General features: G+C 40.5%; 1 protein-coding gene across 2 annotated transcripts; it reads right to left on the bottom strand.

Annotated features, from left to right (window-relative positions):
- Positions 1-9,508: 9,508 nt before the first annotated feature.
- Positions 9,509-17,785, bottom strand: LOC133151426 (stromal interaction molecule 2-like). Of its 2 annotated transcripts, XM_061274439.1 has the most exons (13): positions 16,939-17,785; positions 16,136-16,266; positions 15,070-15,181; positions 14,888-14,999; positions 14,698-14,813; positions 14,226-14,403; positions 13,970-14,147; positions 13,742-13,903; positions 13,422-13,522; positions 13,117-13,349; positions 12,865-13,054; positions 12,653-12,781; positions 9,509-11,636 (listed from the first exon to the last, which is right to left on the bottom strand). In XM_061274439.1, exons 1-13 carry the CDS (start codon positions 17,060-17,062, stop codon positions 11,447-11,449), a joined length of 1,956 nt encoding a protein of 651 aa, XP_061130423.1. In that variant the 5' UTR covers positions 17,063-17,785; the 3' UTR covers positions 9,509-11,446. The 2 variants fall into 2 exon arrangements, with proteins under 2 accessions (XP_061130423.1, XP_061130422.1); XM_061274438.1 differs by having other exon boundaries at positions 9,509-12,781; positions 16,939-17,775.
- Positions 17,786-17,942: the final 157 nt, after the last annotated feature.

The following is a 17,942-nucleotide window of genomic DNA, read 5'->3' as shown; positions in this document are numbered from 1 at the left end:
TTGGAAAGGGAAGCAGGATTTTCAATGCTTTTGTGGCGATCTCGGGATATTCTACCTTAATTTAAATCCTGATTTCTTTTTCCTGGAAATTGTAACTTCTTCTTTTGTCTCCACATTGTGAGCATTTTCCTCTTTCCAAAACTCTTTTTCTTCTATATTTTGCTCGCTTCGGGACGGGACTGGGACGAGCGTCTTTACCTGAACTCACCTGTGTCAAGGACAGGTGCACCGACGGGTGTAATTTGGAGAGAATCCCCAATTTTTTAATATATTTTTCAAAATAAATTCATACTCATTTTTGCTAACTTTGCGGGCTCAACTGGGGAAACATGTCATGTGACAGGGACGAGCGCCTTGACCTGAATTAATTGATCGTCGATAATATATAATGTATTTTTTTTTCTGTGCGGCCCGGTACCAAATGACCCACGGACCGGTACCGGTCCGCGACCTAAATTGGGGACCTAAATTATTGTTTTGAAATCCAGTAAAACAGACATTGATCAACATTATTATCAAATAAAAATAAAATGCTTTATTATCTCAGAATAGTGTTAAAACCTTTAAAGTTTTATATTGTAAAAGCTATTATGTATATTCCAAAAGTAAGTAATGATGCTTTTTAGCAACTCAGAGCAAAATTCTTTTTTTATTATTATTATTATTTTTTGTGTGTGTGTTGGGATGGACTCCTCCAGCTGTGTTGCCATGGGCCGCTTCCTGCGTTTGCCTCAAACGCATCACTCACTGGCTTGGTAGGGATTCTGCATCCTGCTACATTCTCATCTCGGCTTTCATCCCATCTCAGTGGGAAAATCCCGCCAAAATAAAGGCTACAGGTTTACACTGGCCTGCCTGACCTTGTAAAGAGCACCATATGTGATCCATTCGCATGTTAACGGGCCCTTGTTGAACTTGTGAACTGAACGTGTATGCGTGCACACTCGACGGCAAAATCGCCCTTAGGTGTGTTCACGCGTGGCGGGAGGGGTGGGGGGTGGGGGCATGTTCACAATAAAACCACTTAAGTGGAGAAATGCCCTCCATCTTGAGTCATTACCACGCTGTTGTCTTTCTCAACCTCAATGCCTATATGATAACGGAACTGGAAGCTTGCCATTCATCTATTTTTCATGCCTGTTGTGTAGTTTTCTTGCATTCTAAGGCCTCCATTCTCCACTAAAAATAGGAGACCTTTAATATCATCCTCTACCTGCAATCCTCCATCAACTCATCTTCCCTCTCACTGCCTCAGGAGAGGTGCGTCTAAGTATGTAAGGAGGTGTAGCGAGCTTGTAGTCGGTGCTTCTGTGTATGCGTGCTTCAGTGTCTATATAAGAAAAACAACTCATCTCCTTACTCATCTCCTCCCGGAACAAATGCTTCCTGAGTGGGTTTTTTTTTTTTTGTCGAGGGGTGTTACAAGGCACCATCTCCCCTCCAACAATAATGTGCTCTTTTAAAGACACTCTCTACTACACACACACATACACATCTATCCGCGCTGTCTGTCCGCCTGCCCCAGTTAAGAGGACGCGATGCTCAGTGCTCCTCTCAGCACTGCAAAAAACCTTGGTGCCATGTCAAGAATGATATTAGGAGAGCAGTGGAGTAGAAGGAGGGCAAGACGTGAGGCATTGCATTAGTGTATAGACTATGCTTTAGCGTGTGTGTGTGTGCATGTGTGTGTGTCTGATGACCATATGTTACCTCCTTGTGTGCTCTTTTATTAATGATTGTGTGCGAGCTGTTGCTCGTTCTTCTTATTACAATTCTTCATAGATTTTTGCCAGTAGGAAACTCAATATTGCATGAAATAGCATGTGACCTACTGGATTGTTTCAACTCGAGAAAGGTTATAAGGGGATCTTTATATTGTTAATATTGTCATATTTAAGACAAATATCAAATTATTTGACATTTATTTTCTTTATAAAAAGGTGTGTCTGGGAAAGCTGTGTTCAACGACCTGTAAAATATCCAGTTGCTTTTACAAATTCTTTGGGATTCAGCGTTAGGGACATGGAAAGCCATCTCTGTTGTTGACCAGTGGTGGAATCGTAGTGGCATCCATTTCAACTTAGCAAAATGAGTTCTTGCCCTTTGTAAATGAGGCATATTTGTTTCAGTGACGTGAAGTGTGATATGTGTGTGTGCGCTGATCCAAGCACCATGACTGCCCTGCAGTGTATTGCAAGTGAGCCGGCAAAGATAGGTTAGCCCCACAGGTTGGACCTTGTCTCTTCTTGTTATGACATGCAGGTAACATCAGGTAATAGAACCCCCCCCCCCCCTTCTCTCTCTCTCTCCCTGCTACCCTTCTCTCTTTCTGAGCGTAACCTGGCCTGGGGGTCTGGCACAAGTTGTGAGTGCCGTGTGTTGCAGTGCACTGGCCATCCTCCTCACTAATTGAATTATCATCGCGGAGAAACTGCTATGAAACGGCATTCATGTTGGACCTGCCCCTTGGCATCGGCCGGCCAGCAGGGAGCGTAGGGGGAAGGGGGGGGATGAAGCAGAAGCTTGTGTGTGTGTAGATGCATATGAGTCGGTGTGCTGAAGGCAGTGTGTGAGCGCGTGTTTGCGTCCGTGTGTGCAATGCGCCTCCGCTTTAATTTCTGTCTCAGAGGAAAGTGTGATTGAACACAAACCCTTTCGCCAGCGGCTCCAAACAGTCACATGAGGAAACTGCACAAGTGTAGATGAAAAGGAACTCTTAGTTTCCTTTATTTTCCTCCTCCTCTCTGTCTATCTTGATAGCATCATTTTCTCCATCTTTCATTTATTTTTCCATAATTAGATGAGTAAGGATATCATCATTACCAAGAGTCCAGTTTTTCAATTCCTGCTTTTTTTTTTTACTTTGGCCAATCACATATTGCTTAGTTTAGTTTTGGAACATGGAAACTAAATATAGGGTCCTCGTTTTTCTGTGAGGAACAGTACTCAATGTGCAGCAGCGAGTCGCCAACTGTAATTTTTTTGTGATGGTCCATTTCAGTCGCATCACTCAGAATGGCTCATGCAAACGACATAGGGATGAACATGAATATCATATACGTCATCGTTGCCTAATTGTGCCCTGATTTCATCCTGTTTGGCAACTTTTCAGACGAAATAAGAGTAACATGATGTCAGCTCGGAAAGTTGAGATCCATCCGTATGAATCTCTGCTACGGCAGCATGAAGTCTATCTCAACGCTGGCGTACAAATCGAAGCTCAGAACACAAATTACTGAAAGAGTCTTAAAAGCGACCTCAATTCTGCTAATAGACAACCCAAATAAAAGAATGTCCATCCTTTATCACTAAACGGGGATTTAAAAAAAGAATACAGCATTCAGTTAAATGCAGGATGTGTGTATCCGGCACAGTGGAATTTGTTTGGCCTTGGTGGAAACATCGACTCCAGTGTGCTAGTTGAAGGATGTTTCTGTTTTTCTCTTTCCTCCTTTTAAATGGGCATGTTTTAGCAAATGCACTTTTCACTCCACCTTCCACTTGCATTCCACCGAGAATCCTTGAGTGTGCACCGGTGTATTTGTGTGTTGTGTCGTCGCTGACCATCTGGCCTCGGACTTTTTCTTTCAATGGATACAATCACAGTTGGCGGAGGGGGGGGGGTGGGTGGAACTACTCTTCTCTCGCTCATTTAACTCATCCCTCCCTGTCTCTCTCGCTTCATTTAACCTGCTCCACTTCTTCACAATGCATGTGTAAGTGTGCACGCATCTTTGCAATGTGTGTGTTTATGTTCTTCATTTTGCCTGTCCCTAGAATGTCACACCGTGTGATTATCTCGTATCGGTCAGTAATTGAGAACGAGTCACCTAATGGGAGGTGTTTGACTTGTGAGGCTGCACTCAACATCGTGACTCAACCTGCTGACTGCTAATCTCTGTCGGGTGGGCTTGCGCCTCAGTCACCCTGATACTAATGAGTATGAACACTCAAATGATTAAAAAAGATCAATAAGGTTAATGGGTAGAAAACTGTTGAGGTCGATGCCCTGAAACATGCGGGCGGATCGTCCGGAGTCAGCGTGTTTATTTTGGTCAAGTCCGGTTTGGGACTGATTGACCTCGGGTTGGGCAAAACCATTAAAGTTAAATTCCCTACATTTTGCAAAAAAAAAAATGTATATTTTCAAATCTTGCTGACAAGAATGCAACACACACACACACACAGAAAAAATGAATTTGACTTTCGAGGTTCCAATGCAATATCTTCATGCATGTCTGTGTGAAGGTTGTTAAGTGGGAGACATCCTCATTAATGTGTCTGCTGCTCCACAGTGACAAACACAAGTTGTACAGAACCGCTCTGTCTTCCTGATAAGAAAATATCGTGCACACACTCCAAGTCCTGCTGTGCAGTATTGCGCACTTGAGGCAATTACGATAAAGCTTCACAAATTGACCTTGATGGGAAGTCATGGCAGGAGGAACAGCTTTTGTTCTGTTTTTACTTCATCTTTTGGCATTCTGGTGTCTATTGTACACTGCAAGTACACTTGTGCAATCTAATGAGATTGAATATAAGAACTCGAGAATGGCTGACATTTTACAAGGTCAAACTCTTATGTCAATGTGCTGTAACTCATCCATCTTCTACAGCTGAGTTTGGGTGAATGGAGGCCTACACCCTGGACTAGTTAAGTTGCTCTAATATCCTTTTAATAGCATTTTTGCTTCCATGCAGTAGCCTGATGATTTTGTGTTTATACTGACTGCTATTTTGAACTGTTCATAATTCCCTGCACCATGTCTGAGGTCGAGCTGAAAAAAAAAAAATTCATGGATTCCGTTTGGTGACAGTGCACCAAACATACGATCATGGCCAATTTAAAAAACAACAACCTTAGTTTCTTTAGGGCATAAGATACTTGGGGATTTTGTTAGGGTCTTGTGTTGAATCTCATTAGAGTGTGCAACTGCAGCAAATATTTTGGCCATTGAGCATATTTCATCCCCCCCCCACAATCCCCTATTGCTCCATATTACGACGTTATGCCCATTGCTACATGCAAAGGCTCTTCCTATATAAAGTGGGTTTCCGTTTGTCATGTCAAAAGAATGTTCATCCTTGAGGGCTAATTAATTCAATGTAGCAAACCGGCTTGTGGCTAAAGTCGGCTGTTAAAATTGTAATTAATAGGTGATGATGTGGCTGTAGAAACATGTCAAATATTTAAATGAGATTCTTGTTGATCCTTGAGGTTTACTGGCAACTCTAGACAATTAAAAATACACCGCTTAAGGCCCCCGACCCCTTTACCCATTTTTCTTTTTTTTACTAATTGAGTGGAAATATGTCGTTGAGCAACCTCTCTAGATTTACTTGAAAAGAAAACCTCCCATCCATGCACTGCAGTACTTAATTTTTCCATTAAGACCTGTTATTAGATGAGTGTTTGCCTTTAGCTATTAAGCAAAGTTTTGGTAGAGCTCTTGGGCCAGGTATTACATTTAAATAATACACTGAAAATGAGAAACAAAATTATTTGATGATTATTTGGTCCACGGAAAAGAATAGTACATTTAAAAAAAAAAAGGAAAAAGCCTATTTCGAACAGACATCTTGAGGAATCAAACAATACAACAGCTGACTCACGAAACAAATTTCAAGCTTTATTTTCCCATCACTGGCTGAAAGCAAACTGACTCGCCATTTCTTGAAATCTTTTTTAAACCCACAGTACCATCTAGAGGAGTCAAAAATATAACTGGTTCATGAAGCAAATTTGAAGCTTCATTTGCCCATCACTAGGTGTCCATTGGCAATGTGACATTTCACAGTTGCAAAAAGTTTCCAGCAATTTTTCAAAACATTCACGAATGCTATTCAATAACATGTAACAACTTGGGAGGAATCTGAGGTATGTCAACAATCTCTACAGTAAAGCAACATCTTAATGAATCTATTTGGCTCATACAAGAACATGATAAACTCTTCTGGTGTAGAAAATGCTTCCAATGTTTCATTTGAGTAGACCTTGCCTGCAAAATACTGCCGTGAAACAAATAATAGCTCCACGGTGAGCAGATTGTCAATGTCATATATGTCTATACCTACAGTCTGGTGCGCTTCTCAATTATCGACAACGAAAACACAAACATAAATTGGATATGTGAACTATGTACGACAATCAATTTGTGTGCAGAAGGAAAAGCGATATACACACACTTGGAATCCAACTGCACATATGAACACATTTATCATTTTCTGCCTTATAGCCATTATTATTCGTCCATGCAATGCAATTACAGCGAGTGATTCTTTCCTGGAATGTTGAGCGATTGTACAAATGTCTGTGAGGGAACTCGACGAGATAATTGGAGGAAGATCAAATGTACCTCTATGAGTGTCCATTACTTTATCACACTTTACCGTAAAACATAATTTCAAGTTTAAATTGGGTGCTACAGTTATTGTATTGTATTGTGATTTAAAGACATTTAAAAAGTCACACGGAGGTTTATTGGCAACCCTTAAAGGAGACATGCTCACATAAAAATAATGCACGGAAAAACCGGTATTTTGAAGATTTTGTGCAAGAGCATTGCTGTGCTGGTAATACAAGTCCTGGAATTTTTCTGACATCTTACATGTGATCATGACACTTCGGTAGACTATGAATGAAAATAGCTGAGAAGAAAAGCCCAGAGTTGATTGAGATTAATTAAATCCAAATTGGTTCACCTTTGTTTCACTTTCATTAACATTGTTACTTTCACCTTTTTTAATGATTTTCAAAATGACTGAATAATGCATGAGTCATTTAAACAAGCAGGATGCAACTTCTGTGCTGAACTAAGTGGCTTTTTTTTTTTTGTGTCAGAGTTGAGTATCCCCAAACACAATCTTTGCAGGACACAATGACAAGGAGGAAATGACACAAAGTTGAAGGGCAGAAAATAGCACTTGAAAATGAATCTACACTACACTTGGCTTCAATGTAGCTCCACATTGCCATCTAGCGACAAGCAGAATATAGCAGTAGCTGCAAAGCAGGCAGTTAAAGTTCCATTAGAAGCAGAGGCACTGACCTTGAGCATGTCATTGAGGATATCAACATCAATTCAAAATTTCCACAAACAGACAAAATGAGCACATGAACTCGAGGTGACGCATGTAGCCAGAAAGGATTGCATCAACGGTGATGATGCTCACTGAGTGCACATGAAACACACAATTAACAGTGCACGCACAAAGCTAAAGGCTTTTCATGTGAAGCTCCCATCTTAATGACCTCTGGGCTGCATTAAGGCTCTCTCTCAAAATGAAAGCTTTTTTTTTTTTTGTTAAACAAGTGCTCGAATATGCCGTCTTCTTGCACTCATGCAGATTCTCTATTATCTTCATCAATTACAAATAGATGGCTGCTGTGACGCTCCTTTCTATGAAAATATGCACTGAGCGTCCGACAATTAATCACAAATGACATCGCTGCATCTGTTTCTCCTCCATTTACAAGGATATTCCTCAGCGAGCTGCTATCATTTCGCTCACCCACGCTAACAGTGCTATGTTCTCAGGAGTCTCCTAAGCATCACTCAGTAATCCATCCCCATATGTTTATTTACTAATAAAATACATATAAACCAGTACACCTTTCATATTTAATAATATTGTCAATCACTGATTTCATCCTGGGCACAATATGAGGAAACAATTGATGGTTGAAATCAATATTTAACTTCAACTCCTGCTTTGTTAAGATTTTATGTCACTTTCATGTCATTTCAATTTCTTGCGGCGTTTCAGGAAACAATGACGATGCTTTGAGCATTGACATTTGACGTGGCTGGAAATATTTGTTACTGCAAGGGATACAAAGGAGTCATGGGGGGGCAAAGTTGGAAATATACTCGAATGTCCTGGCAACAGGAGTGCAAGGACAAATGCACATAATACTTGAGGACTCATCTTTTTGCACACAAAAGGGCTCATTTTGCAGCCTGCCTTGCATTGCTGACGTTAGATTTTTCAGCACAGTTTAGCTTTGCATCCAATGGCGCTCAAGGTTCCACTCAGTCATACATAATTTCTGTTTCGCTCCCTCTTTGGAATTGACTTTGAGTTAAAGTGCTTGCTCACAAGGTAGAATAAGTATAAATGTAATGTATTATGGCAAATATAATATTGTGTCCAGTGTGTTGAAGAGCTCTGCTGCTAGAAATTCCAGCGGTAACATTTTAGAATGAATCATTTTATGATTCAGGTCCGCTGAGGCTGAAAAACACCGTGGAATGTGTTCAAGGAGAGCTCATTATTTGGGTTTAAATATGTTGTATTTTGAAGGGCATGTTTGGACAGGAGTGTCCTTGAAGAGGAGCAAAACATTCAAACTAGAAGCAGGCTTACAATTTGCCAGAAAAACAAGTTTAGGTTCATTTTACCCGCAAGAATCACGGGGGCTTTTTTTTTTTATTATTATTGAGCGTGGGTTGGAAGATGTATTAAAAATCATCATTCTTCATAAATTGAAGTCGACTTCAAGGTTAGTTACTAAGCTGCCAAGTCTCTGCCAACTTTTGTGAATTAGGTGGACCGAAGCATACTGAGTGTGAGGACCCAGTAATCTATTTTGTTATCAGGGAACATCATTAAAAAGCGTGTGTGTGTGTGTGTCTTTGTCTGGAGTATGGCCAGCAGTGGCATCTGTGCGTCCCACTTTATACTGTGTGGTCAGTACTAATGAATCAAAGTCATCGTTGTGGATGACTGGATCACGCTAGACCTTGGTAGAAGGCCTGTCACTTTTCGTTTAGCTGCACTGCGCCTGGCTCACATGTTAACCATAAGTTGATTGTCATTCATTTTAAGTGGGCTTAACTGATTGAAATCATGTACGTTGACATCATTTAGATTGATTCTACTTGGTGCACTGGAAATGCAGCTTTGCGAAATACAAAGTGTTATGATTTAATAACCACAGAAAAGGACCGTGTTGAAGTAAAAAATGGGGGGGTGAAAATTACTTGAGAAAAAAGTAGGATTTTTTTTTTCCACTTAGGATCTCTGAATTGTGTAATATTTTAATAATGATGCATTGATGCAGCGTTAAAATTTCAACTACTTTGTTTTAACTGTCTCTCCGTGTGAAATCCGTAAATGTCAAGATGTTGATTTAAGTAAATTTAGTGTAGATCAATATAGATAGATACCTTTGAAGTGCTAAATTTAACTCTAGGTCAGCGGTGGGCAAATGGGGTCCTCAAAAGACCCTAAACATTAACAGGTATAGATAGCACTCCTGCCCCCTGGTGGAGAAACGATGAATGACTTATCAAGCTAGTAGATATATACGCTCAACATCCCTTATTATTAAGAAAATAGCAACTTAATGTCTAATGAAAAAAAATGCAATAATATTGAAATCGTGGTGATTGTATGTGTCGGAAATAAATTCATATTTTGTTGAAGGTGCTTTTATGTTTTCACTGCATTACCTATTCATGTTGCTCAACTGATTAGGAAAAATGTACAAAATGTAGAACATTCATGATGTTTTCAAACACAATTGCTACGTTTATTTTTAACAGTGTGGGGAAGCAGCAATCAATGATATTGGCTTCTACAGTTCAGTCAGAATTGTAGGCCTCAAATAATAAAACAAAGAAAATTGTCATATAATCAAAGTAAAAACTTAAATTTTGTTTCCAAACAATCAAGCATCATAGTGAGACGTCTCATAAACGTATTTTTGGAAACAGCGAAGATCACATTGATCCTTCAATTAAATAATGTTTCAAGTTTCACTCAAACATATACGTACAGTTATTTAATGTTGCAAAACATAAAGTAGTAAATAATATTTAATGGGTATCCCCCAAAAATTTGACTCAAATATTCAGATTTTTCTGTGAAAATACAAAACAATATTGGCCATCGTGTACAAGACAAATTATAAAGCAACAAACATAATGAATTAAAAGTATGAGTGAAAATGAATAAAATTATTCATATATTTGTGTTTTAATCTGTCAATAATATAAGGGCACCTTTATTTGCTGTGCATTATAAGACTTCTGTGTCATCACATGTTTGACTTAAAAATCAAATATGAATTCCCTGCAACTTGATCACTGATCCACAGCCAGGTACGGGTTCTACAAAGGATATAACTCGTGTCAAAATGCCCCCCACCTCCCAAAAAAAAAAGAAAAGGAATAAATGAATACAAAAAAAATTTCAAATGAAAGAGAAATAATGGGATTCTTGCCCTATCTTAGATAAAGTTCATAGATAAAACTAGTCTGGCCTGAATTTCCCTACTGGTAGTACTGTTTCATTTGTGTGAGGAAAATATTGCCCAAAAAAATCCAATCCTCACGAAGTAAACAACAAATAAATGAATACAATTATCAGCAAGGTAAACAATCGGTTCAGTGTTTTTACTTTTTTGGGGGGGGCTCTTACTCCAGCTCACATTTAATAATATATCACTATGAAGTTAACAAAACACGGAAAACCCCAATATTTTCCCTGCCTATGGTTTGTTCCTAACCATACCAATGTAAAAATGTGTGATCGCCTCACGACTGGTATTATTAAAATATCAAGACAATCTCAGATGAAATCGAATCAAAGTTTCATAATGTGGCCTATTTTTATCAACGGCAAAACAATCATTAAAACTTAAAAAAAATTGAAACCCCAAACAAAATGGCTTTGACTCCTTTTTCATATCCAATCTTATGTGCTTTCCAAACTAGTAAACATTTAGATGGCCTCATAGGAATTTATAATCAAACTATAAATTTAATAAATATTTATAATCAAACATTGGCCTCAGAAAGTAAAAGAGCAAGTATTACCCATAAAAGTAAGACAAGGAAAATCTAATTGACCTATTTCTTTCAAAATTAGAATTTCCTCATGCAGTGGCTGGAGCTTATTCATTGTAGGTTATCAAGGTGGACATTATTTATGAGATAGCACTAAAAAAAAAGCTGCCCCAATCTTATGTTTAAAGTTCTCAAACACTAAGCCACACATGAAATAAAAAAATATTCTTGGGACTTGCGACACAGCCGCCACTGGTAATCCAGTGTGCGCTTTCGTTCCCCCAAAGCAACTCAAAGCACCCCAAGCACCCACCACGGAGTTCATCTGAGCTCAACTTTTTATGGTCCATCTATGAAATGACCAAGTGAAGTATAACAGGCGGTAAACGTCATTACAGTCAAATCGTAAATTTTCCTGAGGGGCAAAAAAGGTTATTCGAGACAATGGGATAATATCGCTTTGATGTTTCGACTCTAAAAATGAGTGCCAATGTACACCAGATACAACAAAAGTGTCCTCAGGCCATGGTCAGAGTTTCTGTAGACCGCTTTGTATCTTCTCCGCCGTTGCTTCATTTTTCTTTTTGAAAAGATTTTTCAGCTTCAGGGACTTCCTGCTTTTTTCTTTATCTCTGTTTCTGTCATCTTTAGCTTCAGTCGAGGATGGAGTGGATTGGGAGGTGCCTCTTACTGGAGCCACCAGTGGTTCGGACTCTGCCTGAAGCCTGGGGAAGCTCTGGGGAAGGTTGGGAGTCGAAGCAGAAAGACTGGTTGGCGTTTCTGCCATGGAGGTGCAGGACTTCTCCAGAATTCCATCGTAAACAAGCTGGCTCAATGGAACAGCTGTAAGAACATTCGCAGATGACTTCCATGGCACCTTGGAGGTCATTGTAAGATCTGGCCGCTCACTTTCACCTGGTACTGAGTTTGATTCTGAATCTTCAGATTCTTCCCTCACCATTCGAGGGCGATGTGTTTCTGTAAGTGACTCGACTCTATCCCGAATGGTATTTTCTTCTGCACACTGCTCATCTCTTGGTATTCGAGGTGTTTTCCGCCTTAGAGATGCTTCACACTCCTCTTTACCTTGCCTCCTACTTATTGATGGTTCTGAACCGAAATCTTGCTTCTCTATAGAAGATGTAGACTGCATATGTTCTGTTTCCTCTCTGGGTAGAGCCTTTACGGATGCCGTGTCAGCAAAATATCCCTCTTTCGAGATTTTTCTTGAGGGTATTATAGGCACTTCAAGCACTTTGTCTTTGGCCATCCCCCTCACAGAGCAATCAAGCTGCCTCGAACTTCCATCCAAGGACATTCCCATTGAGTCTCTCGTAATCCTTCTGCCGGCTAAGCCAAATGGATACTCGGAACCTTCAAGTAGCTTTCTCGAGGCACTGTCGACCGAAGCCCCCATTATAGATCTCGATAACTTCTTTTGTCCAAATTTCGATGCCTCTACTTCATCCCAAACTATTTTCTTGACTTCAAGCAGTAAATCACCTCGATCTTGAGGTATACCCCTTGACGGATTGTCGGTAACGTCCTCTATCGATTCTCTCTCTAGTTTGCTGGATGAAAATTCGGAATCAAATTCATTAGACGATACCTTTCGATTGACAAAATCCGACGCTACTTCACTCCTATCTCTGGATCGCTTCCTGAATGGCACTTCAATTAAAGACCCATCTTTTGACATTACCATCGGAGGATTTTCCAAAGAACTGTCCAGAGCTTTATCAGTAGCCATCTTCCTGCAGGAAATATCTACAGGAATTTCATGATCTTCCATGGAAAATCTCCGAACCGGAGGTTGAACCTCAGGTTCCAATTCTTTACTCACAGGCTTTGTCACACACCTTTCTGGAAGAGGTTCTGTTTCGTCATGGTAGAGCTTTCTATGGGAGGGATCAGCAGTGGGACAAGGGTACATTTTGCTATGAGAAGAAGTGGAATGGTCAGAATCTGAGAATCTTTCTTGGGAGTCTCTATTGGAAAGTGAAACGAGGACAAGAAAAATTTGGATGAAAGCATAAAAAGAAATTGTGTATCGAAACATGAACGGACTTACTGTTTCTTAATGGTTTTACGAAAGACTCCGTCATCCTCATCGAAACAAGCATAAGGAGCTCGAATCGGGATGAGAAGGTCAGGATCTGACGAGATGAGAGTGGTCGGTGCTTGGGTGACACCGTGGCGGCGTGACCGCAGTACAGTAGACGTTCGGGTCCGAGGAGAATTCTTAAGTGGCGCCCCGGGAACTGTAGCAAGACAAACCAATCAGCATAACCCAACCAAAACCCAAATATGAAAAGTACCTGACCTAGGATAGACTCTTCCATCAGGTCTTCGATTGAGCCATGAACTGAGCTGTGGCATAACCAAGATGGCTGAGGTCCTCGGGGAAAACTGGCAGCAAGTGAGTCTGAGTAGAGCAGAGCAGTGAGGTTGGCAAGGCCGGGATTCCTAATGATGGGGAAGCCACAGATGCGCTCAATCTGTTGCCAGCGATGGAGACGCTCCCGCAGGCATGCTGTTACCTCCGACAAGGCATTCCTTTTGGAGATAGATGGATTGACGTTTAGATCAATTTACTTTCAAGTAAAACCTAACTACAGTTATACTCACTTTGCCTCTAGAATTTTTTGATCAACCTGGTCCAAAGATGAACTGTGGGCAACATGGAGAGTCCCAAACACAGAGCTTCGCTTCTTCTTAATTTTTTCTGCCTAAATTAAAGTATGCAAGCAGATGTGTTTAAATGTTCAGTAAACTAAACAGGCTGAAATGTTTGGTCAATATTAATTGTTAGGCATGGGAGGTGTGTCAGAAAAGTCTCAGGACCGCTTTGTAAATGTGTTTGTTGTCTGTCGTTTCAGAGTTTGGGTTTGCATTATATAGCAATCCTGGAACTTTTCTGACACCGTTTGATATACTTCATGTATCACCTCTTCTTTGGCTGTGGCAAGCTGTAATTCAGCACTGTGTTTCTTGACATTGTAGTACTGAACCTCAACTTCATGGGTCAACTGGAGCCACTGCTGGAGAACTTCTGAGGCAGTCCAAGTGGCATGCATGTCCTTTTCTGCCTGTCTTAGCGCTCCACGGACCTGAGGAGACGATAGTTGTCAGCTTTCCGTCGTTTGCTATACATTGACCTAATTTGCGTCCGGTACCTGCACGAGTTCTTCTTCTGCATATCGGAGGCGGCTTAGCTCAGTGACGGCCCCCTGCCTCAGCGCTTGCAGGCGATGGGCTTCCTCTTGTGCCCCCATGATCTCATCCCGCATCTTCTCCTCCAAGTTTTGTTTCTCCTCAGCCACATTACGTTTCTCTTCCTGGGCTCGCTCGAGTCTGAATAAGACAAAAGTCACACCGTCACTTTTGATGTCAGTCAGTTCTCGGAGATGAAGAGATGACTTTTTTCCTTACTGTTCCTGCATGTCTAGGAGGCTTTGTTCAGCCCGCTGCAAACTTTCTAAATCCTTCATCATCTTGGTGATGTGGATCTTGCTGCTTTTGTTCTGCACCTGAGCAAACCAGCAGCCTCCAACTCCCATCACTACTGACACAATGAGCAGTAGATCTTTCATGTAATTGTGAGGTGGACCTGTGAGCAAAAACAACAAGAGAACGGTTATGATTGAAAATAATCTATTTTGGATGTATTGTGGATAAGTGGTTGATTGCTTCTTTGCAAAGTAATCGATATTGGCTGAAATGAAGCGGTATCTTGCTCCTAATGTACCGTGAAGGCTAATACACATTTTCAAGGAGGCTTATTGATCCAGGAATTGATTATTCAAGATTTGCAAAATATCTGGAGGTAAAGTAAAAATTCAATCATCATTGTCATGTCCTTCGAATTTAGACAAACTGAAACAAGACAAGCGTTCATCCTTACGTGTAGGTGGCCCAAACAGCACGACATCAAGAGCTTTAATGTTGAGCTTCTGTTTGTCCCTCTGATCCTGGACTCTGAGATGGCCACTCAGGAATGAAGGTTCATTGGCTGCAATCCTACAGAAAAGACAGAGAAGCTTTTTTTTTCCCCCCTCTGTGTTTCAGATATTTACTCGGGCAGGACATATCACCTTGGGAGTGTGTTTCCATTGACTTTGAAGTCCTTAAAGTTCTTCTCATATTGCGGCAATTCGACAAACTCCCTGAGCCAGCGGATGACGTCGTCTTGGGTCCAATTATGAACTAGGACGTGAGACAACAAGTTAGACATGGCAAAGTTTCACAAGTTTGCTTTCATTGTCCGGACAAACACCTTCAGATGACTTCCATCCTTTCCAAAGCTCCTCCACTGTAATGTGCTGGTCTTCTCGGTGCAGGTGGCTATGTTTGTTTGTCTGCTGCTGCTTCATGTCTTCAATGATGAACTGCAGGAGTGCCAACAAAACAATGTTAAAACAACAACAAGGGGATTGCAGTCTGCAGCAACTGGTTGAAAACATCTAGTCAAAAAAGACAATCATCCAAATTACTAATCTGATCAAGTGCAGTATATTATTATTTTCATTATTATTGTTATTATCTAAATTGGACATCCTAATTTATTTTTTTTCTGTACAATTTTTTTTGCAAGTTTTATGAACTAACAACAATGGTATCAAAGTCATCCTTTTCCATGGAGCAACAATACCAAATAAAAAAACTGTCTACTGGAGTCTTACTGTAAAAGTATATTTTTAATATCCGAATCTGTTTATATTTAGGTTGAGAATTTGTGGTATGGGGGGAATGTGTCTCCACTTGTGAAACATTTTAAGCATGAACCAATGCACTACTTGTGTATTCTGCCATTTATGTGAAACGAAGTCCGGTCGGAATATTACGATTCAGCTATCTGAATCTCGACATACGTGCGTGGAGAAATGTAGCCCGGGATCAAAATGAAGGCTTCATTTGACGACTGAAGATGAGCCCATGTCCCTCTCTCCTACATCAACCGTAACCCGAGCTCTTACATAATACGGCTTAGAATTGCATTCTGGAAGTCGAAAGTGCAATGGCTTCAATCACATATGGCAATGTCAAGTGAATGTGTTAAGATGCATGATGGAAAAACAAACAGCGCCGTTTGGGTGCTGATGACTCATGTTACGTTTTTTAAGAATTGATCTATGTGCTGCAATCTCCTATTAGTGCAGGTCTATGAGAGCAAACCACATTTGTCTCAGCGCCAAAAGCCAAGATAAACCGTTGCTATCCTTGAAGTAGCATTTGCAGCTTTCTTCAGCCAGAGCACCTGTTGCCGTTGCACTGACTTTATCCTGTAGGACTTCTGCAACTGATGACAACCTGGAAATATATAAGAATTTAAAAGATTTTACCTCCACACTCTCCTCCACCTCAATCCCTCCATCCTTGTCATCGTCCATCATCTGATGGATGCTCCGCAGGGCCTCCAGGCTGTAGCGATCGGCCTCACTTACGCATGGTGGAGACACCACCATGCAGGGGTCTACAAGGTTACAAAGTTCAAATGAATCCAAGTCAAAAAATTCGACCAATTCATCAATAATGATAATAATAATCATAAAGTAAGGGACAAGCTTGTAGACCCGTTGAGGAGCGGGTTCTAATAAAAACATATGTGTGCTGTAAATCATTCAACATATCAAAACAAATTGTTCCGGATTGGAGTTGAACTGTACAGCGTGTTCCTAAATTCGGATCGTAATACAGAAAACTTAATATACTCTACGGGAAAATGACCTAGAGCTTACTGTTTTGCTGTTAGTCACGACCCGTTTTTATCTCTGTGATTCATCGGAGTGTTAGAGACAACAAGTTAAAAGGGCTGTTTGTTAATAGAGGACATGAAGCAAGGACCATGAACCAGAGATGCTTGCCTCTCTGTGTAAATATGACCATTGTCTGTATGTTGAATTTAAATTAAGCAAATAAAAAAGGTGTTTCAGAAAATAATTGTGGACCAACTTGAGTTTACTGCTGCATGGATGATTTGAAGTTGCTTAAGGTATTATTTGCTAAATCATCTTTCCCACAACCTATGTTTTACTATGCAACGATTTAAAAGAAATAAAAGTAATGCAATACTTTTGCATTTTTGGAGTCACGCTTTACTGTGTGGAATACAATGATAGGAATGTGATTCATTTTGTCAATTTACCCCCTGGATTGAAACCTGTTCCCCCACTGGGGAGGCTGATGCCCTGCAGGTCACCGGCACTTTGCTCAGCGACCAAAACAGCAGCAGAAAAAACGAGGAATGAAAACAAGAACAAGGGCAGCATTTCAAAAGTTGATGAACTCTGGGAAAACAAAAATCAATTGCAGACTGTGTGATTACAAAAAAAAAAAAAAAGTACCAAAAGGCAACTGGACAGTGCCTAAAACATTCCCCAGTGTAATTCCAGAAAATTATTGGGGTTATATTCCATCGACCATTTTAAAAATCCGAGGATGGCGCATCCAGAAACGATTCCATCTTGAAATCCTTTGTGGTAATCACACAACGGTATAACATCCAGAAGATGAGCACTTTATATTTTTAATCCTGTTTCCCAGTCTTCACTAGATGGAATCTACTCTGTATGATCACACAAATCCAGTACTTCCGTCCTCTTTCCCAGCAGTGTGAAGACCTCAAGACGCCTCTCCCTCTCTGTCTGTGAGTGTCTCAGTCCAGAAACAAGCTCTCGTCACATTATTAGGTTTCCTCACATGCCAGCCCCCATCCCAAATATGTAATGTTGTAAACAGTTGATGCCCTGACTGCCATTTGCAAATTGGATTTTTTTTCTTCTCTTTTGTTTTCGGATTATACTACTGATTTAGACCTAAAAGTCATGAGATGAATAACAGATCATGGCTTTACAGGGTGGGCGACTAGGTTGACGCTATTTTTACAGATTGTCTAACTATAACTTAACTTTGCTTAGATGCTGGCGCTGTTACATTTTTATGATCAAATTCAGCACACATGCTTCACAATCTAGTCTGGCTGAATTCAAATGATTATGCAGGAACATTAATAGCGCAAAGGGCGCAAATAGACTCCTTGTCGCGCTAACAGTAGCCTAACAAAGTGTAAGGTTTCATTCCAGCAATCTGACTTCTAGTTTAAAAATAGTGGCACAGCTTTCACATCTAGCCATGCCCAACAGGGCCCCT

The sequence above is a fragment of the Syngnathus typhle genome, linkage group LG3, assembly GCF_033458585.1.
Source record: "Syngnathus typhle isolate RoL2023-S1 ecotype Sweden linkage group LG3, RoL_Styp_1.0, whole genome shotgun sequence".
Lineage (NCBI taxonomy): Eukaryota > Metazoa > Chordata > Actinopteri > Syngnathiformes > Syngnathidae > Syngnathus > Syngnathus typhle.
Note: the sequence above shows the minus strand (reverse complement) of the source record. Positions and strands in the feature narration are given on the sequence as shown.